The following is a 23,261-nucleotide window of genomic DNA, read 5'->3' as shown; positions in this document are numbered from 1 at the left end:
TACACCAACAGGTTCAGATTGTTATCAGAAGTGTCTGATGGTGTAACTACTGATGCAGGTCAACATAGTAACTTGAGCTAATAGCATTAGCCTACCTCTGCTTTTTCTTGATGAAAATGGGATTTGTTAGGATGTCTTCTCCTCTTTCTCCGGTGTCCTGGTCAAAGTCAATCTGGAGTGGTCAGGATTTATTTGTAGCACAACTAGCCTGCCTGTCTGCATTCAAATGTAATGTCAGTCTATAAAAGCTGTATGAAGTGTAGCTCCGCATTTTGTTGGTACAATTCATAAACGTACAAACATGAACCATTGTTTTTATTAAAAATATTTTAAGAAAACACAAAGCTTCCCTCACAACAAAATCTGTCAAACAGGTCAGCACAAGATTTCAGAATGAGACTTCATCTTTTCATGATCCAAAAACGAATGCTGTTAGTGGATGTACACTACTGTGCAAAAGTTTTAGGCAACTAAGAATGCTTTGAAAAATATACATAATAATTGTTTATTTTAAGAGGCACTTAATGACTACAAAGAGACAGAAAACAACCACAAAGAGACAAAAAACAACCACAAAGAGATACAAAACAACCACAAAGAGACAGAAAACAACTACAAAGAGACAGAAAACAACCACAAAGAGACACAAAACAACCACAAAGAGATACAAAACAACCACAAAGAGACACAAAACAACCATAAAGAGATACAAAACAACCACAAAGAGACACAAAACAACCACAAAGAGACACAAAACAACCACAAAGAGACACAAAACAACCACAAAGAGATACAAAACAATCACAAAGATTTTAGTATTTGGTGTGACCACCCGTTGCCTTCAGAACAGCATCAATTCTTCTAGGTTCACAGTTTTTTGAAGGAACTCTGCTCATAGGTTGTTCCGAACATCTTGGAGGACTAACCCTAGATCTTCTGTGGATGTAGTCTTCCTCAAATCCTTCCGTCTCTTCATGGAATCCCAGACAGACTGGATGATAATGAGATCAGGGCTCTGTGGGGCCATATAATGGATACTGGACTTCCTGAGCAACAGACCCCAGAATGTCAGGATGGGAGTTTACACATCATCCACTCTCATCCTGAACACTGGCACACTACAGGGGTGTGTCCTCAGCCCCTTCCTCTACTCCCTCTACCCATGACTGCTCCCCCATCCATCCCACCACTGTAGTAGGACTTATAACAGACAACAACAAGACAGCCTACATGAAGGAGGTCCAGCATTTGACAGCATGGTGTTCTCACAATAACTTGGATTCAAACACTTCTCAAGGAACTGATTGTAGATTTCAGGAAATCCAAGAGCACTGAGTACTCTGCCCTCTACCTGAACGTGTAGAACATAGAGAGAGGAAGAGAGTTTTAAGTTCCTTGGTGTGCACATCTCGGCCGACCTCACCTGGACCACACACATCTCCCATCAGGTGGGGAAGGCCCAACAGAGGCTTTACTTCTTCAGGAAGTTAAAACACGCTCACCTCCCTAACCACCTGCTGACCGACTTCTATCTGTCAGCAACAGAGAGCCTCCTGACCAGAGCGTGTCATTGGAACCACACTACCCCTCTCAGAGACATCTACACTGGCCGACTCCAAAAGAAAGCCAGCTGTATCATGAAGGACCCCACTCACCCTGGACATCACCTGCCCCCCCCCCCCCCCCCCCCCCCCCCCGCCCTCTGGGAAAAGACAAAGAACAATCTGGACCAGAACCAACAGATTGAAGAACAGCTTCTTCCCACTGGCAGGGACACAAAAGTTTTACCATGTTACCATAAATCACAACTTCCTAGAGTCTCACCATATCATCCAAAAAGTACTGAACATGGAATAATTTACTGTTCTTACCTTTCTTGTTTGTTTGTCCTTAACAGAAATAGAGAATCACTGTTTACTGAACTGTTATATTAGTAAATCATCATTTAACTGTTATATTAGTGAATCATCATTTTAAATGTTATATTAGTAAATCATCATTTTAACTGTTATATTAGTAAATCATCATTTTAACTGTTATATTAGTAAATCATCATTTTAACTGTTATATTAGTGAATCATCATTTTAAATGTTATATTAGTAAACCATCATTTTAACTGTTATATTAGTAAATCATCATTTTAACTGTTATATTAGTAAATCATCATTTTAACTGTTATATTAGTAAATCATCATTTTAACTGTTATATTAGTAAATCATCATTTTAACTGTTATATTAGTAAATCATCATTTTACTGAACTGTTATATTAGTAAATCATCATTTTAACTGTTATATTAGTAAATCATCATTTGAACTGTTATATTAGTAAATCATCATTTTAAGGGTCTTCATGTAAAGTCTCCTCAGCCCCAGTTCTTCTCTCCATCTTCCTTTTCTCCCAGTGTAGGGGACTACTTTATGCATGAGTTATTGATATGGATGAATATGAAAATATGAAGCTCTAACCAAGTTGTATACACTAACTGATCATGTTTTTATAATGCCAGTTATGCTGGTAAACATAAAAAAAACACACACAGTTATGAGAGCACAATAAACACAACACAAGTTGACCCAACAAAATAATTTGATCCACCATTTCAATCATTTCTGCTTGGATGTGAATCTAAAATGGGAAGAATGAAAACACATTTGCCTTTCCCATGGCAAGCTTAGGGAACCACACACAGCCTATTTCTGTAGGCTGCCACAGACATAGTCACAGTCCAGAGTTCAGCCTGCCGACATTTCTCCTCCACACCTTCTATCAACACCGCTCCGCTCTGAGCTAAAAAGGTGCTGATCGTCTCTGCTGTCCAACAGTTATTTCCACCCTTTACTTTGCCTTACAGGCAGACCTTCTCTTTAGTCTCTGTACAAATTTACAATTTCACTCTATTGATGAGCTAGTCTAGTCTAGTGTAGTCTAGAGTTGGGACAGAAACCTTGCCTGTGATTGAGCAACACAGTGATAGACTGGTGTCCTGTCCAGGGTGGAGCCCGCCTCACGCCCGATGTCAGCTGGGATCGGCTCCAGCCCCCTTTGACCCTGATAGGGACAAGAGGTTGACGATGATGGATTAAACAACTTTTATTTGTATGTACCAGTGCAGTTGAAATAAAGGGGTCACAGTGTATAGCTAAAATAGCTCCAAACAATGGTGGGACACACAGCATGGATTATATTTGCAGAAATTTTCAGTAAATATTAACACATAATGTGCATTGATTACTAACTTGCTTACACTTTTTTGCGATGACATTTTTATTTATTTTCAAATGAAATAGATGGGCAAATGTGCAGCATATTTGGTGAGACGACAATATACAAAGTTGTGCACTATAGGCTACTTGGGAAAGCAAACTATCACAAATACAAACGTGTACAAAAAAATAATAAAAAGGGACAAGAGATTCAAATTAGTGATTGAGGACAGCTAGGTAGATTATCAGCTACAAGCACTCAGCCAACACAACAAAATATGCATGTATTCAAATCAAGTGCAAGTACACACACACACACACACACACACACACACACACACACACACACACACACACACACACACACACACACACACACACACACACACACACTAAGGAGAAACAGCTCTGTCTCGATCAGTTTTAATTTTGTTCCAAGATTGTGAGTAATTGTGTCACAATGCTTTTTATAGATGGAAACATGTCTGTCCCAAGATATTTAAAGTGTTGGACAATGGGACATTTGCTGGAACCTGAACTGGAACCTGTACTGCTTTAGCTGACTCATTTAATGATAGGAGGGCAGATCTGGACCAATTCATTTTGAAGCCTGAAAGACCACCAGACTCCTCACAAATGTTCAACAGACTAGACAAAGAAAGTGTTGGATTTTCCATGACAATGAAGAAATCATCGACATTGATGAATTATTTGAGCTAGAGGTTCAAGGGAAAGCGCAACCAGTGCAGGACTCAAAGGGCAACCCTATCGAGAAGATCTAGTAACAGGAAACAACGTGGACGATAATTGCCCAGTGAGCACAATAGCTGAGGGGTTAGAATACATTCCCTTGACCAAATGTATAAAACCTTTACCAAAACCCATTTTCCTCCAGGACAGACCATAAACAGGGCCATTCAAGTCAGTTGAATGCCTTCACAGCACCAAGGGACAGCACCGCTGCAGGGTTTTTCTCGTCACCTGCAGCATCTATTATATGAAGAAGACATCTGACATTATCTAGCCTTGACTTCATAAATCCTGTCTGATCACAGATGGTGGAAGTTACCATGGTTTCCATGGTCTCAGGGATGTTCAGTGGTCAAGGCGTCACAGGCAGCTGTCTTGGTTACCAGCCTGGCGGTCAGAGCGACGGCTCTGTACCAGGCGTTCTCTGGCCTGCTGACGGGGAGGTGTCCATGGCGTATACAGTGGAGATCAAAATTAGAGAACAAATGATTAATTCTTGATTTATTCTGAAATACTGGGATGTTTTTACTGTTCATTATTTGATACAATATCATTTGTGTCTAGACCACTGCTGTACTAGCCAAGGCACTTCAACAAAAAAAAGGGAAAAACACAGTGACAGAATTAGAGAACAGTAACCACTGTGTCAGAAGGGAAGATTTCAACAATGTTTTCTTCTCTAGGATTCACAAATGAACAGAAAGTGTAGAGGCCACAGCTTTGAATGACTTCAGCACATCTGCACCCACAGGACATCATTAGTTTCTCACACTGCTCTGGTTTGATCTTGGTCCATTCTGACTCAGTCTCTTCCACAGTTCACTAACTGGAGTGGGTTTCTTAGACTTTACTTTGTTACGAGGATTTTTAGAGATTCTCTATGGGGTTTAGAACTGGACTCTGGACATTTCATTGTTTCAATATTCTTAGCTTCAGTGAATTGCTTCACCTGTTTACAGTGTGACAGGGGACATTGTCTCCATGAAAATTGCAGCTGATTGGGAGACAGTTGCAGTGAAGGTGTTGCATGTTGCTGAAGGAGGTTCACATCAACACAACATTTGCAGCTGCAGATAAATAAAGTGTGTCCAGCAATGAAGTCAGTTGTCACCAGGTGCCAGATTAAAACCAAAAAGTGATCTGAAAGTGTTTCGATCACTGTTTTTTTCACAAACTTAAGGTTTTTGTTGAAGTTTCTTTGGTTTCTTTGGTTATTTAAAAAAACATAGTAGAGCAATGGCATAGCCACAGCAGATATTCTGTCAAATTATGAACAATAAAAAATAACAGCATTTCAGAATAAATCAAGAATTTATTGGTTGTTCTCTAATTTTGATTTGCAGTGTATATATTTATATGTACTGCACAACCTGTATACTGACAACTAACACTTGGGACAAAGGCTGAAACGTTTATTCTAATAGACAAGACAAACTGGTACAGAACAAAGGGGAGGACAGGACTAAATGAGCTGTCACTTACCATTGACAGCTCAATCATTTCTCCCTCCCCCCTTGCACGCAACCTTGGTGTTATCCTGGACCCCACGCTCTCCTTTGATCACCACGTCCGCTCCATCGTCAAGACCTCCTACTTCCACCTCCGCCGCATCGCCAAAATCAGACACTGCCTCTCCCCCCCTGCCGCTGAATCCCTCATCCACGCCTTCATCTCCTCACGTCTCGACTACTGCAATTCCCTCCTCACTGGCATCACCTCCCATTCCCTCCATAGACTCCAAATGGTCCAGAACTCTGCTGCTCGCCTCCTCACTCACACCCGCTCCCGTGAACACATCACCCCCATTCTCTACACCCTCCACTGGCTCCCGATCAAACAACGCATCGACTTCAAAATACTCCTCCTCACCTTCAAAGCTCTCCACCATCTGGCACCACCCTACCTCTCTGACCTCCTTACCCCCCACCGCCCCTCCCGAGCCCTCCGATCCTCCTCCTCCCTAACTCTGACCATGCCACCTTCCAAACTCAAAACCTTCGGACACAGAGCTTTCTCTAGAACTGCACCCCGACTCTGGAACTCTCTCCCCCAGCCCATCCGCGACTCTCCATCACTCACAACATTTAAATCCCGTCTAAAAACCTTCCTTTTCTCACAAGCCTACAACCTCCCCTACCCATAACTACATTCACCCCCGGCCTCTCCCCCCGACCCCCCCCCCCACCCTCCTTCCGCTCTCCTCACCCATTTCAGCCCCTCCCCTTGACCCCCCCCCCCCCCCCCCCCCCCACTGCTCTTCAATCCATCCCCCCACCTCTATTGTTGTTCCTGTTTCTGGCTATTTGTCTGTATCACCATTACCCCATGCCCCCTTCGCCTTGCTTCCCTGTCATCCTTGTCATCCTTGTCTCCTGTTGTTTATCGTCTGTATATTATATGTCCTACTCTGTAAGCGACTTTGGGTCTCTGAAAAGCGCTATATAAAATAAATGAATTATTATTATTATTATTAAATACACAAGGGAGGCTGGGTAATGAGGGACAGGTGAAACTAATCAGGGATGGGGAAGGTAATGGACACAGGTGGGAAAAACGCAAGTGCAGGAAATGAGGGGACCTGGAACAAGAAACTATAGCTGTGTTTGAAACCGTTCCATCGTTCACTCACTCACGATTCCCTTTAGTGTTTATTAGATAGTGATGTATACTATATAGGGAATGACCCAACGAGATTTCACACTCTACACTTCTTCTTCTCCAGGAAAACACGACAGCATTGCATTGTGGTAGACAGGTGTAGAATGAAGGGTGCATCTATACATATAAACATAGACATATAGACATATAAACATATATACACAGACATATAAACATAGACAAAGAAACATAGACATATATACATATATACATAGACAAATAAACATAGACATATAAACATATATATATATATACATAGACACATATACATAGACATAGAAACATATACATAGAAACATAGACATATATACATATATACACATACATATAAACATAGATATATATATATATACATAGACACATATACATAGACATATAAACATAGACATATAGACATAGAAACATAGACATATAAACATAGACATATAGACATATAAGCATAGACATATATACATAGACATATAAACATGCATCTTTACATGTATTTATGTCTATGGATCACGAGTGGCCCTGTTCCAAGATGGCTGCCCGGGAGGCACGCAGCTCTAGTAGACGGCAGCAGTCTCAAATTAGCTGTGCATTGTGGGTATTTTATAGTGGACTATGTAGTGAATGAAATCAACCACTGAGAATGTGAACACCACTACAAAAGGGTGAACACACTATATTGTGCACTATTTCCGTGCTAGTGAACAGTTTCAAACACAGCTAATGTGAGTAAAAAAACAGGAAACAGAAAGGAAATGTCACTTAATTTCAAATCTTCAAATCCTCTTTAATTATATATTTTTAAACATCAACACCCTGCTCCTGTTTCTGGTCTGATCAAGGACTGCATATTTTAACCTGCGTAATATTGCAAAAATTAGGAACATTGTGTCTCAGAAAGATGCAGAAAAACTAGTCCATCCATTTGTCCTACAATCCCTTAACAATGTTGTTATTTTTAATATGATTTTGTTCTGCTTACTTAATTCTGCTGCTATAGGCCTCATCTGCCGGGGGATAATCCTGTTCCTGATACTCTGAGCTTCTCTCCTCTCTGTCTGTATCATTCATGTCTCATCGATGCATGTTACTAATTCAACTTCTACCTGGAGTTGTTTGTGTTTTGTCGTCTCTCAGGTCTCTGCTGATCGTGGTGGTGCCTGCTGCCGTGGTCTTGCATGACGCTTCCTGCTGCTATTATCACTATTACTCATATAAACTATCATTAGTCTATAAATTGCAACACGTGTAGCTATAAAAACACCGCCAGTGGTATGTCTCGCTGTATCGTAGCTGCTATTGCCATTACTCATCATTGATCATGTTTACCACCATAATTATTATCATTGTCATATACTATCTCCTTAGCTGCCGCTGTTTCTACTATTCTGCTGTATTAACTGCCATAACATATAAGACATACTCAGCATTGTTGGAGTGTGTGTGTGTGTGTGTGTGTGTGTGTGTGTGTGTGTGTGTGTGTGTGTGTGTGTGTGTGTCTGTGTGTGTGTGTGAGTGAATGTGTGAGTATGTGTGTCCTTGTGCTTATATGTTTGGTATTATTGTTAGTATTTACTTTTAGTATTGACTTTATTTTGTTTGTCAAGGGGCTATCCTTGTAATAAAGAATCTCAAATGACAGAAATGGATACTAATAACATGACCTTAATGGAGGTAACAACACCAGTCTACCACGCTGCTATATTTTATTTTATTTCTATATTTTCTGCACAATTTCATGTTTATGCCTTAGATTCTCATTTTTACTTGAATGTTTATCTTTTTATGCCTTATAGTGTGAGGATTGTTTGAGAGAGCAAGCGAAGAATCTCATTGCCAACGACTCTAAAGATGCATACTGTGATGTAGTCTATAGAGAAGGAAAAGTGAACGAACCAGAAAACAAACCAGTGAACCAGTCCTTCTTGTACGACTGCTTTTCTTTGCGTTTCAGAGGGCCAAACCATGACTCACTGCAGTTCTCAATGTTGGTTTTAATACTCATAAACTTCATAGATGTAAATGAGTACAGGTCCAGTTTCTGCCATTTCATACAATAAGAGCCTGATGTCAGCTGGGATCGGCTGACATCAGGCTCAACCCCCTGCAACCCTGTTAGGGACAAGCGGTTGGGGATGGATGGAATTCCCTGTCCCCCAGAGGGCCTTACATTTTGTAAATATTTCTTTAGAATTCAAACTGAATGTATGAAACATATTTTTATCTTTGTTGACAAGGTCCTATGGTAAACACAAAATAAAACTTTGTGACAAGGGAGTGGAGCCTCTGTGGGTCTGTGTGCGGTTTGGAATGTTAATGTAACAGAGAATAATGAATAATAATTCTAATAATAATAAAACATCACTTATATTGCACCTAACAATGGTATAGAGTGCCTTACAAAATAAAAGGAAACCAGACATGGGAGACAAAATGAGAATACAGAAGCACAGAGGAAGTGAAGGCAATACAATTGATAGGAACAAATACATGTGAATAAAATCAGTATAAATTAGAACATATCAATCATTTCCAAAAGCTTTCACAAAGACCAAAGTTTAAAAGAAGAGATTTAAAAGAAGCTAGTGACTTTGTGTGTCTGAGTTCAGTAGGTAGAGTTCCATAGTGAGGGGGCTCCAATAGCCAAAGCCTGATCACCTTTTGTCACAAACTGTGACCTGGGAGGAACCAGCAGGACTCCATACGCAGGTGTCAATGGTTCTGAGGGCACATACCAGGTCAGTAAGTCAGACGCTGCTCACAACAAAGGAGTAGTTCAAAATCTACTTTGAATCGTATAACCATGGATTGACAGTTCCGGTTTGGGACTAGTAAGTTACACTGTATAATTGTGTCTGTGCACACACTTTACTTCAAGCATCTGCATGCCAGCAGATTAAATGTGGTCTACAGACCTGAATAATCTAATGTGACACTTAGACCCTGATAGTATGCATGAGGTCGCTCAGATGTGTCAATTCAGTTTTATTTAGAGGGTCAAACTGTGGGTCAAACCGAAGTTATCTCAGGACACTATCGATAAAGAGTAGGTCCGGATCAAACTTTATGATTCACAGAAACACAAAACCTTCCTTTTCACAGGCAGAAACCTCAAACCCAACCTGTGGGCGGGAAACAGAGAGAAGGACAAGCAAAAGTAAGAGTAGGACATCTGCTTGTAATAGTTATAATAATATTAATAATAATAATAAACTTCAATCATGTAGCACTTTTCTTCACTGGCAGAACACAGTCAGTCTATGTGACGTTTAAAACGAGAGGAGGAAAGCGCTTCAGCACACCCACCCACTTATCTCCACAGCAACTGTCACATGATTTGACTTCTTGATAAACACTGACAAGTTGCCTCAATAGAGCACACAGGAAGTGAGGTGTCTCTGACATTCAAAATAAAACGCTCATGTGTCACATGTGTAAACACTAGTAATATTTTGCATTTGTGCCTGTCCTGGAAGAGGACATACCACAGGAGTGATTCAAGTCCTTTGGTCCAAGTCACAAGCAAGTCATCAAGTCATTTTTGTTTTAGACAAGTCAAGTCAACACCTTAGTTAAAGGTTGAATATGTAGAATCTTTATTAAAAACTATATTTAAAAATAATAATAATAATAATAATAATAATAATAATAATAGGTACAGAATGAAAGTATTGCTTTTCCATAAAAATATATATTTAGTCTGAATTAATATTTAAAAAAATATTTTGATGAGTGACAATGACTTTCTGTCCCGTTCTGTTTCCTTTGTAGCAGCCAATAGTGTTGGCCGTTGCTGGTTGCCAGGTTTGTCTGTTGTTGCTACAGAAACAAGAATCGTGTTGAGTTGAGAGCTAGCTGATGGATTCCACAGCACTCACAGAAAGACTTCAGCTGAAGACTGGCTAACGTTAAATACTGATGTCAAATTAAGTGATTAGTCCAAATGAGTGGTTCCCCTGTTTCATTCATCACTGACATGGAGCAGGCTGATCACTGACACACTCCGCAACAAACCTGGCATCCCATCCATCCATCTTCAACCACTTGTCCCTGTCGGGGTCGTGGGGGGCTGGAGCCTATCCCAGCTGACATTGGGCGTGAGGCGGGGTCCCCCCTGGACAGGACGCTAGTCTATCGCAGGGCACATAGAGACAGAGACAGACAACCATTCACACTCACATTCACACCTACTGGCAATTTATCTATCATCTATCATCTATTAACCTAACACCTGCATGTCTTTGGACTGTGGGAGGAGTCCAAAGAATACCCTGAGAGAACCCACGCCGACACGGGGAGAACATGCACAGAATGGCCTCAGTTGGGATTCAAACCAGGAACCTTCTTGCTGTGAGGTGATAGTAACCACCAAACCAACGTGCTGCCACCTGGAAAGCCGATTGCTGGAATTCTTTTTTATCAACTACGATCTTGAGACACTAGATGGTGGTGTCCTGCTCGTTCTCCATATTCAACCTTTAAGGCAAGTCAAATCCCAGGTCGAGTTTTAATATTTAATATTTGAACTGAAAGCAGATAATGAACGCAGACAAGTAATTTGAGTAATCATGTCTCAGTCAGGTCACCGGTATATAACCCAAGTTGAATCTCAAGTCATTTATTTTCTGTCAAGTCATCAAAACAGAGACCTGAGTCACGTCGACTCAGGTCCAAGTCACAGTGACTTGAGTCCACATCTGTGGAAGCTGCTCCTGTATTTTTCTCTTTTTGCTTCCTGTTTCTTTTGAAAAGCAAAGCCCTGTCAGGCAAGCTTGTGATTTGAGTCTATTTTTGTTGTTGACTCTGTTTCTTTCCTGAGGTGGGGCAGCCTGTGCCACAGAAACCCATTTCCTCTGACCTTCCCCACCCACTACTCACCTATTCACTTAGTCCTGCAAAGCGAACACAAACTTTCTGTGTTTTGGCCTTTCTGTGTCGTTTGAGTCGTTTCTGTACCACCACTGTTATATTCTATGAGGGGTGGAAGTAACAGAAATTAATTGATAATTCATTAATTGAAAAGTGCATGTGAATGGAAAAATAGAGGGGATCAAATGGATATGAAATGAAAACAGAGTAGGTATTTGATTCATTTAAAGCTGATTTGATAAAACAGTGGTGGTATAATACAGAACCATGTTTCAGAATTTTACCCATCTTACATTCATCATTCATGTTTTCGCCCAAATGTCAGTGAGAAACCACATCCACATTTTGGGCGGAAGTAACAAATATCAAACATTTCAATTTACATACATTTCATCACGTCTATTATTAATTCATAAGCATTTAAAACATTTTCACGTGGGTGGCCCAATTGTTGAAAAATGCGCGCTAAAGTGCCCTCTGGGAGCCAAAACACACATTTAAGTGCCCAGAACGTGTGCTAAAGTGTCCTCTAGGAGCCAAAACGTGTGCTAAAGTGTCCTCTAGGTGCCAAATAGTGTGCTAAAGTACTCTCTAGGAACCAAAACGTGTGCTAAAGTGTCGTTTAGGAGCAAAAATACGTGCTAAAGTGTCCTCTAGGAGCCAAAATGCGTGCTAAAGTGCCCTCTCCAGTTGCGAGGACGCTCTATGTGCCCTTTTTGCCCCTTTTCGCCCCTGCCCTTCAAAAAGTCTGTGCACGCCACTGGTCCTGACCATATAAACTAAAAAAACAAAATCCTGACGTTGTCCTCTTTTATTTTGAAGGCAGCAGTTCTCATGTTCCGGTCATATGTTGTGTGACTTCACGTCTCGCGGGAGTCGCTGGTTTAGCTCTTACAGAAGCTGGGACAGGCAGCAGTGTGTGAGGTGAGCAGAGCGTCTCCAGCTGTCTCCACCGCGTCCTCTCACAGCCTCAGAGCCGCAGACATGACCCTGTCTCTGGGCTGGCTCTCAGCTCTGGCCGCGGGCGTTTTCTCCGCTCATGTTTTGCAGAAACTCTGCTTCCCATACTTTTGGATGGACCTGTTGTTTCTGCTGAAGGTGATCAGGAAAGGCGTGAAGCTGGAGCTGTTCAAATTGACCTCCAGCGTGTTCACGGTGCTGGACAGGTTCATCCAGCAGGCGCAGCGCATCCCCGACAAGCCGTTCGTCATCTACGATGGCAGCGTCCACACCTACAGGGACATCGAGAAACGCAGCAACAGACTCGCTAATGTTTTCCTCGAGACAGTGAACTTGAGGAAAGGAGACTGCGTCGCCCTGCTCATGAGCAACGAGCCCGACTTCTTGTGCGTGTGGTTCGGGTTGGCGAAGATCGGCTGCTCGGTTGCTTTCCTCAACACGAACATCAAGTCCAAGTCTCTGCTGCACTGCTTTAACTGCTGCGGAGCCAAAACTCTGGTAGTTGGTTCAGGTAAGACTCTAACCTTCACTTGTTTATCCCTGTGGGTTCCACATGAGTCATCACCAGACTCTGCTGACCTTTCATCACTGGATTATTCCAGTGTATGACATAATCTTACCATTTAATAGTGCATTTATTTGGGGAAATGGAGCCAACACATAAGAAACACTAGGTTTTATGGCCTGTTTGCTTAAAACTCTGTGCCCTGCACTGTTCCCAGCAGCTCTCTTCCATCACATGTACACATCATTTCCCAGCATCCCATTCAACAGGATTCAGTAGAATTCCAACCTCTGCATGTACAGTGCATTGTGTGCAGCCCACACTGCTGCCAACACTACTGCACCGTCTGAGCCAAAGTCTTCACTTCATCACTAGAGTGAATATATTTGATATTTTTCTGATATTCCAGTTAACCACAGATAGTATTCTGAAGTAAAGGACACACTTTCTAACTTGGAGCTAACTTCTAACTTCTAGTCTCCAGCTGTTACCACGTTGAACGAAGCTTGATTAAGGAGTTTTAAAGGTTGAATGTGGAGAATGAGCAGAACAGCACCGTCTAGTGTCTCAAGATCGTAGTCTCCACAACAAAAAAATAATTCCAGCAGTCGGGTTAACAGGTTTTTGCAGAGTGTGTCAGTGATCAGCCTGCTCCATGTCAGTGATGAATCAAACAGGGGAACCACTCATTTGGACTAATCAATTAATTTACAACAGTATTTAACGTTAGCCAGTCTTCAACTGAAGTCTTTCTTTGAGTGCTGTGGAATCCATTAGCTAGCTCTCAACACGATTCTTGTTTCTGTAGCCTGATGGGCGTGAGCAGAGCAGCAGCTTACACAGCAGAGACAGTGAAGCTGAAGGCAGATGGAGAGATGGAGACACTGAGGTTTGCACAGAGACAGCTGTAAGGCAGTGGTGTGGTGAGAATGAATATAGAGAGATGGGTAAACTGACAAATACACAGTTGAACCCCCTTCTTTCCCTCCATTAGCTTACTAATATGCCCAAAAAAATAAAATCAAATAAAGTCATAGCAAGCAGGATTTTGTGTGGTATTTTTCATTTTCTCTGACCAAACATCAACGGACAAACAGTAAAGATCTGAAATCAGCCTAAGCATCTTTATGTTTTACTGTCCACACAAGCATCAGGTTTTCCTTCCCATAAAAACTCTCATTCTGTAGAAGGTTTCAACATTATTCAATACTTCACTGTTCTCTGACTTTTCTTAAACAGTATGGTAATAACAAGCATGTGTAAGGTGATAAACCAACATAGAAAGGGGATAGCTGTGTAAGTATCTAACATCCAGAATGGAGCTCACGACACTGGAAACACACAAGCACGTTGTTTTGACTGCTTAAAAGGTTAGAGCGTTGACCTGCTGCTGTCTATTCAAACTCTACATTAACACTCTTTAAGTAGTCCTAATGTTCCGTGTGTCGATGGCCAGGCAAAGCGCCTATGTACCGGTATATCATTTTTGCATAAAGTGGAGGTGCATCAGTCACTCTCCACTCCTATCACATAATATCATTGCAAAGTCAACCGCATTTCAAAATGTCAGCTTGAACTGAGAAACTGTGGTCTACATTTTCCAGTTTTCTGACATTTTATAAAAAATCATCAATAGCTTCACTGTGTCTAACTTTTTTGCTCACCAGCCACTGTGGCTAGTGGTTTTCAAAAGTTACTAGCCACTCAGCATTCTCACTATCCACAAATTTGTATATATAGTATATTAAGAAAAAAATAAAGGGCATATGTGTATATATATATAAAGGGCAGCTTCTTGTAGAAGATTAATTAAAGAGATAACTTTCAAGATGAATGCTGTCTGTACAATTACAACATTTATTAACAACATCATTTATCTTTAACAACAATAAACACTGAAGTCTAATGCAATTCAAACACATATAATCCATCAAACATTTAAATATGTTGAATTGAAATTGAATTGATATCTAAGCAGCAATCACGTACAGGTGCATCTAAAACATTAGACCATCATGACATTTTCCCCCGTATATTAGAAGAGTTACTGAAACCTGGTGTTCTTTTACAGTTTCACATTTGAAGTTTGTTAGAAATCACAAACGAAACCCGCTTTTTTCCCCCCGCCGTAAGAAAATACAATCTGCACAGTACATCAAACACCATCATACATTAGACACTCTCTACCTGCCTTCCACTTGTTGTTGAACACTCTTTTCTTTTTCCTCCAACACGGAAGTGTCGTCCGTCACAAGTGCTCATGGGTGTTGTAGTGTCATTATCACTTTGCCAACAGTTTATTAGTTCAGATGACCTTTGAGAAGACTTCAATTAAATTCAACCAGCCAAAGCGACTGTGTTACCCGCCACAGCTGAGGGCAGCTGTTTATGTCAAGCCCTGTATGAATGTGTATGACTTGAATAAATGTATTAAGTTACTTTCCAACACTGTGGGGACAGTGCTTCTGTAGAGCACGGCTCCACAGCTACTCTTATCAGTGTCTGAGTGTTCCAGCTCTTCCATGAATCCTCCTCCTGTCTTCACTGGGGTTGGTGTGAGGACACAGTGCCTGACCAACATCATGCTTGTTTGGTTGAGCAATCATCTGTCCTCTTGTCACATGGCTGCAGCATGGTGAATCCTATTAACTGTAGAAACAGGATTCTTCCAGTCAAAAATGGTTGGAAGCTGAATGTGATTCAACCAGTTTTCCTATTATTGTGTCATTAAAGTGCACATTAAATATTACTGATTGAATCATGTTACCGCAGGGCTTTTTTAGAGTCTGGAAGTGTGAAGAGTTCACTTCCACATTCAGCAGTCATTCAGGTCCCTCACTGGAACTCCACACAGTTCAAAGAGTAGTGAGCAGGTGACCTGGGCAGGCATTAGGAGACTGGGGTTCACTATTGGAAATGAGAATGAAATCCAGGAGTGTACTGTATCTTAATCTTACCTTCTAAACCACATATTATTTCAGGAGCCTATTAAATGTTTGACATGTAAAAAGGACACTATTCATCTCTTTATTTGGATTAACAAATACAATCTGACATTAGTATTGAAAAATTAGGTTGATTCATTAACCTCTTAGCAGTGGGGTTGTGTGTTATTGACAAAAATCAATATCCTAATATTTTGGGGGATTTTGCCATTAACGATAATTGAGGATATTTGACATCCTGCGAAAATGTGTTTGAAAACGCACCAAAGGCCTATTGTACTAGCTCGCTCTTGTTAAGAGTATTAGATGTTCACTTCAAACTGAGTCATTCAAGTAAGTACAGTACAAACTACGATTAAACACTGAAATCACCAGTGCAAGTATACGTCAAGCATTTCAAAGTGGCTAATAGGATTTACTTAATAAAATGTGAGTATTTTAATATTTTAATGAGTATTTTAAACTAACACTTCCTCCTAATGTAAACAATACTCATCATATTTGAACTACATTAGAATGTGGATACACTTTTAACTGCTGCACTGGAAGGTGAATTTTGAAGTATACAGCATAAGCAAGAACAAAAAAAGTCCCAAATCCAGGCTACAAGTGTCAAAAGTTGCACACAGATTAGTGACAGCGTCTGTTATTGCCATCCGTTGGCCTTCTTGCTGTAAGAGACTCCCTTTCTGAACAACGCTGCCAAAGTTTGCTGAGTGTGTTTTCATGTCTGTACCTTTGCAGGCCGGTCCTGGTCGACCGCTGACTGTCCAATATTCTTTATATTCTGTGCGATGGTTAATTTGCAGATGGTGAAACAAGTTTGTTGTCGAGCTGTCTTTGATGGTAACCGTTTTCTGGCATAGTTTGCAGATTGGGGTCTTTTGAGCAACATCAGTGTTGTCGAAGCCAAACCACCTCCATGCGAGTGAGGATGACCCACCTTTGGATATCAAATCAAACAACGTTGATTCGGAGAGTGGTAGAGCGTTAGCTTGGTTTGTTGTTGTGAAGCGTGAACATGGCATGTGTTCTGAATACACACATGCCACAGTCAGGGCTGCCAAGTTGAGATTACATTTCCAAACCAGACACACACAAAACCCTGACAAAACCGCCCACATAAGTGTCTTGAAATAACCTTTCTTATGATTTGACATTTTAATTAAAATAAAATTGAATTGAATTAAGCTACCACGTGCCATTATCGGCACCCGGGTTGCTGACCTCTACCCTGAAGAAGGAGCAGCATAAGACAAAGCTTGCTCTGCTTATCTGCCTTTCTCCTCATTATCCTGCTGCATTATAATTGGTCAGTCCTCTGGGAGCTTTTATTCTTGTTTTCCCAAGTAGGTGATGGAGTAGGACTCACAGGTGTATGCATAGATTTGTTTAGGTAATGGTTCTAATCATCCCTGACAGATGGCCCAGCAGTGCTACGTGATTCACACCTTTGACAGATAACAAATGTTACACTCCTGCATTCTCCTTTTTATGACTGTGCTTTATTTACCTGTGTTGCATCAGTGAACACTAATGCATGTATCCTTTGAATCAAGGCAATCACAAAATATTGTACAAACATATTTTGAATCATTTACAAAGTCTGTGTCAGGATTGGGAAATATTTATTAAGTGTGCGCGTGCATGCGCGTGTGCGTGTGCGTCTCCATTAGGGCTGCAGCTATCAAATCTTTTTGTAATCGCATATTCTACCAATCATTCCATCAATTAATCTACTTAGGTAAGATATAAAATAATTTGCAAAAGGCCTATTTGGTGTGGTAACCTAATGGATGGGTGTGTGTGTGTTTGTTTGTGTTGTGTGTGCATGCATACGTGAGAGAGAGAGAGACGAGATGTGTGTGTTTTAGGCAATACTCGTAATTTACCATGAATAAGTTTACTATTTAGACAATTCAAAGTGGTGCATACATATACAGGTTTCAAAGATAAATAGATTCATTTAGAAAATGAATTAGAGTATATGTTATCAGGAAGAGCAACTCACGTACAAAACTTGTCTGACACATTTCCTCAAACAAAACTATAAAGACTGATCACGTAGATAACATGATTTTTAACATTGTCGTGAAAACTAAAAAGGGGCAGAGATTTTGTCTCGAAGATTTTTCTGGGGGGGGGGGGGGGGGGGTAGGAAGCAGATCGCTAAGGAGAGTATGTTAAATTTAAATATAATTAAAAAGAAATGAAGCTATGCTAACAATAGCTTTGCTGTCTCTCTCTCTCTCTCCCAGATTTAGTGGAATGTCTGGACGGCATCCTAACCAGCCTGCTGGAGGACAACATTCAGGTGTGGGCCATGAAGAGCCAGAGTGAGCACACACAGGTGCACACTCTGTTGGATAAGATCGACGCTGCCTCTGACCAGCCTGTACCAGCAGTGCTACGTGCTACCACTTCCCTCAAATCCCCCACCCTCTACATCTTCACCTCTGGAACAACTGGTGAGTCTGTGGGTGTTAATAATAATAATAATAATAATAATAAAACACATGTAGTCTGTTCATCCTCAAACAGAGTATGTGCCACGACATGTGCCATACAAATGGTGCTTGCAGTATATAATTTATTATGCTGCTGTGTCTGATAGCCAAAGTGTTCATGTGATAAATGATAGTGATACATTTTTCCTTTTGACAACTGTTGTACAACTCCAGTTCCAATGAAGTTGGGATGTTGTGTAAAACACAAATGACAACAGAATACAACGATCAAGTGAATACACTACAAAAATATTTAATGTTCAAACTGATAAACTTTATTATTTTTTTGCAAATATTCACTCATTTTGAATTTGATGCCTGCGACATGTTCCAAGAAGGGTCAACAAAAGACTGGGAAAGTTTAATGAATGTTCAAAAACAGCTGTTTGGAAGATTCCACAGGTGAACAGGTTGATTGGAAACAGGTGAGTGTCATGATTTGGGATAAAAGGAGCATCTCTGAAAGACTCCAACAGCTTAAGAACATTTCTCAATGTACAAATGCAAATAATTGATGGATTTCATCATGTACAGTCCATAATATCATCAAAAGATTAAGGGAATCTGGAGAAATCTCTGCATGTGAACAGCGAGGCTGAAAACCATCACTGAATGACCGTGACCTCCGACCCCTCAGACAGTGCTGCATTAAAAACATTATTATAAGACATTATTCTGTAATGGATGTTACCACCTGGGCTCGGGAACACTGAGGACAAAACCACTGTCACTTTACAGGGTTTATCTCTAAAAGCGCAAGTTAAAACTCTACCCTGCAAAGGTAAAGTCATATATCATATATCAACAACACCAGAAAGACCACCGGCTTCTCTGGGCCCGAGCTCATCTGAGATGGAATGACCCAAAGTAGAATAGTGTGCTGTGGTCTGACGAGTCCATATTTACAATGGTTTTTGAAATCCTGGACGTCCTGTCCTCTGGACCAAAGAGGAAAAGAAGCATCCAGATTGTTATCAGCCAAAGTTCAAAAGCCAGCCTCTATCATGGCATGGGGGTGTGTTAGTGTTTTGCAACATTTAGTTTTGCAAAATTTATTGATTTCCACTATGTAAAGCTTGTGTTTAAAAGTGTAGACGTGATACAAAAGCTCACTTTAAATGAAAACTGGCTTTTTCATGTATGAACTATTAACTGAGAAATCAGCTAACAGCCGGATGTAGCTAACACTGATTAGCTCGGGGCAGTACGGTGAAGGTAATAAAACTTCTTTTGTAACCACTAATACTGCTCAAAATAACCGCAAACCTCTGCAGCAGCATGATAAGAGTCCTTACACATAAAACAAAGCACCAACAACATAGTTAGTGAACCCAGAGTTTATTAAAAGAACGTTTTAAAGACTTACCTACTGGCCCCTGTACCAACTCCTCTCGTAGTTAAGTTCATCCAAAAGGAAGGAGCCCATTGGTGCTTCATGAGAGAGGGCAAGCATCTGGTGGCTTAGCATCATTTGCATTGACTGTACTGAAAAGATGACTGTACTTTTCTCTTATTATCATTAGAGTGACGAACCTGTTTGGGCCACAAAACTACCATGATGTTAGGGGAATTACATTACATTTTGTTGCATTGTCATGGAGGAAGCCCTTGGCTATGCTAACTAAGATTTAACTGGGCAGCAGTGTGATTGAAATGAACAGAAATGATCAGATGTGTATTTTGCATAGATTTTATAAACATTGGATGTAGCATACCCGTCGAGGTCCGTTCTCTCAACTTGATCCAATTGTCCTCGCCTACGGGTGTTGGCATCTTGTCAGACTTGACTTGTATGTGACGTTGGGGGGAGGGACATCCTTCCATCTGGCTGACGTTTACCTCTGAGGAGAAGTGAGGGCCAGAGGCTAGCTTTCACTCAAGAGGCAACGCCCCTAATTATTCATAAACTTGAATAAAAACTAGCATGGTACAAAAAAAATCACCCCCCTTGTTGTTGTCATGGAGATGGTAAATGGACTTGTACTTCTATTGCGCCTTTCTAGTCTTCTGACTACTCAAGGCGCTTTCACACTACTTGTCACATTCACCCATTCACACTCACATTCACACTGATGGCAGAGGACATCTACATACTGTCTAATCTAACCATTCACACCACGTTTACACACCCATGCGCAGCACGGGGAGCAATTCGGGGTTCAGTGTCTTGCCCAAGGACACTTCGACATGTAGACCGGGGGAACTGAGGATCGAACCGCCGATCTCTCAAATGGAGGATGAGCCACAGCCGCCCCCAGCAGCCGAGATATGACCTAAACATACACTACTTGAATGTTTTTTAGTACCAGGCCTTAAACAGGTTTAATGATGCCGTGAAAAAGGCCTGTTTAACATGGGGATCAATGAGAAACTGCTCTGTTATGAAACCTCAGAGAACTGCAGTTTTTGGCACTTCCTTATTGGATCAACCAGGAAGTGGCTGTGGTGGGGGCTTGGTATTTTGTAATATCATGTACTGCAGTAAGATGTCTTTAATTTCCACAGGGCTCCCCAAGGCTGCAGTGATCACTCACCTCCAGAGCTTGAAGGCGGCATCAGGGTTTTGGGCATTTGGAGCAACTGAAGATGATGTGATGTACATCCCTCTGCCGCTCTACCACAGTGCAGCTTCCCTGATCGGTATAGGAGGAACCATAGAGCTGGGTAGGCCTCACAAGATGTCCACACGACTAATTCTTTTGTATTCACTGTATGTTGTAAGCAATTCTTGTCCGATGAAATCTAAACCTCTAGTAAACAACTATTTAGATCAGGGCTTGTTTGTCTGACACTGTGGGCCCCCTCAGACAAAATCAGGATAACTTGAACCCGTTTCTTTAGCCTATATTTGGAAAATTGTAACCATTAAAAGTAAGCTGAACTATTCTTAACAGTGAACTTTAATACTGAAGAAAACTTACAAACCTAAAGATTCTCAGGCAAGTTCTGGACTACGACAAGCGTTGTCGCAGTGATTCTAAACTGATTTAGGGGTGTTTATTTGTGATGCAGTATAAGTCACGTTGAGTCAAAAACTAGAGACCACCATGGCCTGACTCAGCCATCCATTAAATGAAATAAGCAGAAGGACTTCTATCTGAAATGTTAACATGCACAGGAACATGAACAGCTGTACTGAGACACATCATCAGGAAAAGAGGTTTATATGCTCAGTGTAAAAGCAGATTGACTTTTCCAGATCAGATCACTGTCATTTATAGATGTCAGAGTGAGTGGGCTTGTAGCCTGGCTCCTAGGCTAATGTAGCTGGTTAGGGACGTCACAGTACCACAAATGTAGTAGTGAATACCAATACCAGTGGAATTCCATGACTCTCAATACACATTTTGAGACCATGTTAAAAAAACTACAATAAATCCCATGCCCTTCAGCACACACTCCTAAACTGTGTTCCAAATCGTCCCCTATCATAGAAGTAGTGCACTATATAGTGTGTACACCATTTTGTAGTGTTTGAATTCTCCGCGGTTAATTTCATTCACTATATAGTCCACTATAAAATACCCACAAGCTAATTTGAGTGTTCATGCAATGTACCCCCGTATACCACAATGCAATGCAGTTGTGTTTTACCGGGGGAGAAGAAGAAGAAGCAGAAGAGGAGCTAACGGTAGCCAGGTATCTGAGAACTAACTGCATTTACCAACAACCGTTACTCACGAGCTGACGAGTTATTCGCTATCTCACTACTGTTACTTGCTTTTGAAAGAAATAAGCCGTGGGCTATTCCAGCTCACAAACAGGACACAACACCAAACCACACTTCACACAATCAAAATTTCAACAATTTATTCAGGATTTACATTTAAATAAACACGAGTACAACCCTTTACTGTCCTCCTGAGAGCAGGTTTGTATAATAAACAGACTATAAAACAGGTTTACAGCTCTGCTTGTTTACATGATGCTGGACGCACCTGCTTCCATTACACATATATCCACCGCATCTGCTGACACAACGATTAGCTAGAAAATTCTAGTGTAGAGTCTGAAATCTGGTTTGGTCATTCCCTATAAAGTGCACTATTTAATAAACATTATACAGGGAATAATGAATGAGTGAATGAGGGAAAGATTTCAAACACAGCTCTAGAATGTGTATTTCAGGATAAGTAATGTCTGTTTTGTCGTGGAATGGAGAGATTTGTGAAGAACGCCGGGCTGGATTCTATTTGCTTTTAGAAGCTGCATGTTACTGACCGTGAGCCTGCGAATATTCTCATTTGTCCAGATCATCGTTATCCCCAAAGCAATTTCAGCCAAAAGCAACTGGACTTGATTATTTGTCTAGGAAGACGTTTCACCTCTCATCCAAGAGGCTTCATCAGTTCATGTACGCATCTGACCAGGCTGGGACTGGTCCAACTATCTGGTGTGAGATCCAGGTATTTAACCTCTCACGAGGCCGATGATGTCACTGGAACCCTTTGTGCTCCAAGTGCCATGACCGTCATTAGAGTGACAGTTGCTTTTTTTAGGTTAGATGGTTGAATCTCCTGAAGGGATGAAAGGGCAGTATTGTAAATTGGAGATAAGTGGTGTCTCAGACCTTCTCCTCTGTTTAGCGATGGTTTCTCTGCTTTTGCATAGATGGCTTCTTTTACTTCTCTTTCAAACCATCTCTCTGTCCAGGATATGGACATTTCCTAGTCAATAACCAAATCCAGTTGCTCTTGACTAAAATTGCTTTGGGGGGGTTACTGACCATGAATGTGTCATGGTCTTAGTTTGTTTCTTGTTTTCTTTTGAGGTTCTCTTCTTGTGCCACGTCTTGTTTTACTTCCTGTCTGTGTTCCTGTAGCACTGCTGGTCTTCCCTTATTCACCTGTTTTGTATCTCTGTCAGCGTGCC

The 23,261-nt window shown here is 41.0% G+C and overlaps 1 protein-coding gene across 1 annotated transcript in view; it reads left to right on the top strand.

The window, feature by feature from the left end:
• Positions 1-12,456: 12,456 nt before the first annotated feature.
• Positions 12,457-23,261, top strand: part of slc27a6 (solute carrier family 27 member 6) — a gene marked incomplete at its 5' end in the record, with an annotated part of 33,862 nt that continues 23,057 nt past the window's right edge. The window contains 3 exons of the mRNA XM_083929842.1: positions 12,457-12,943; positions 18,141-18,350; positions 20,895-21,053. Of these exons, the coding sequence (XP_083785968.1) occupies positions 12,457-12,943; positions 18,141-18,350; positions 20,895-21,053 (856 nt within the window). The remainder of the gene's footprint in view (positions 12,944-18,140; positions 18,351-20,894; positions 21,054-23,261) is intronic.

Source organism: Echiichthys vipera (genome assembly GCF_963691815.1).
Source record: "Echiichthys vipera genome assembly, chromosome: 16".
Lineage (NCBI taxonomy): Eukaryota > Metazoa > Chordata > Actinopteri > Perciformes > Trachinidae > Echiichthys > Echiichthys vipera.
The sequence above is the reverse complement of the archived record's forward strand: the minus strand, read 5'-3'. Positions and strand labels throughout refer to the sequence as shown.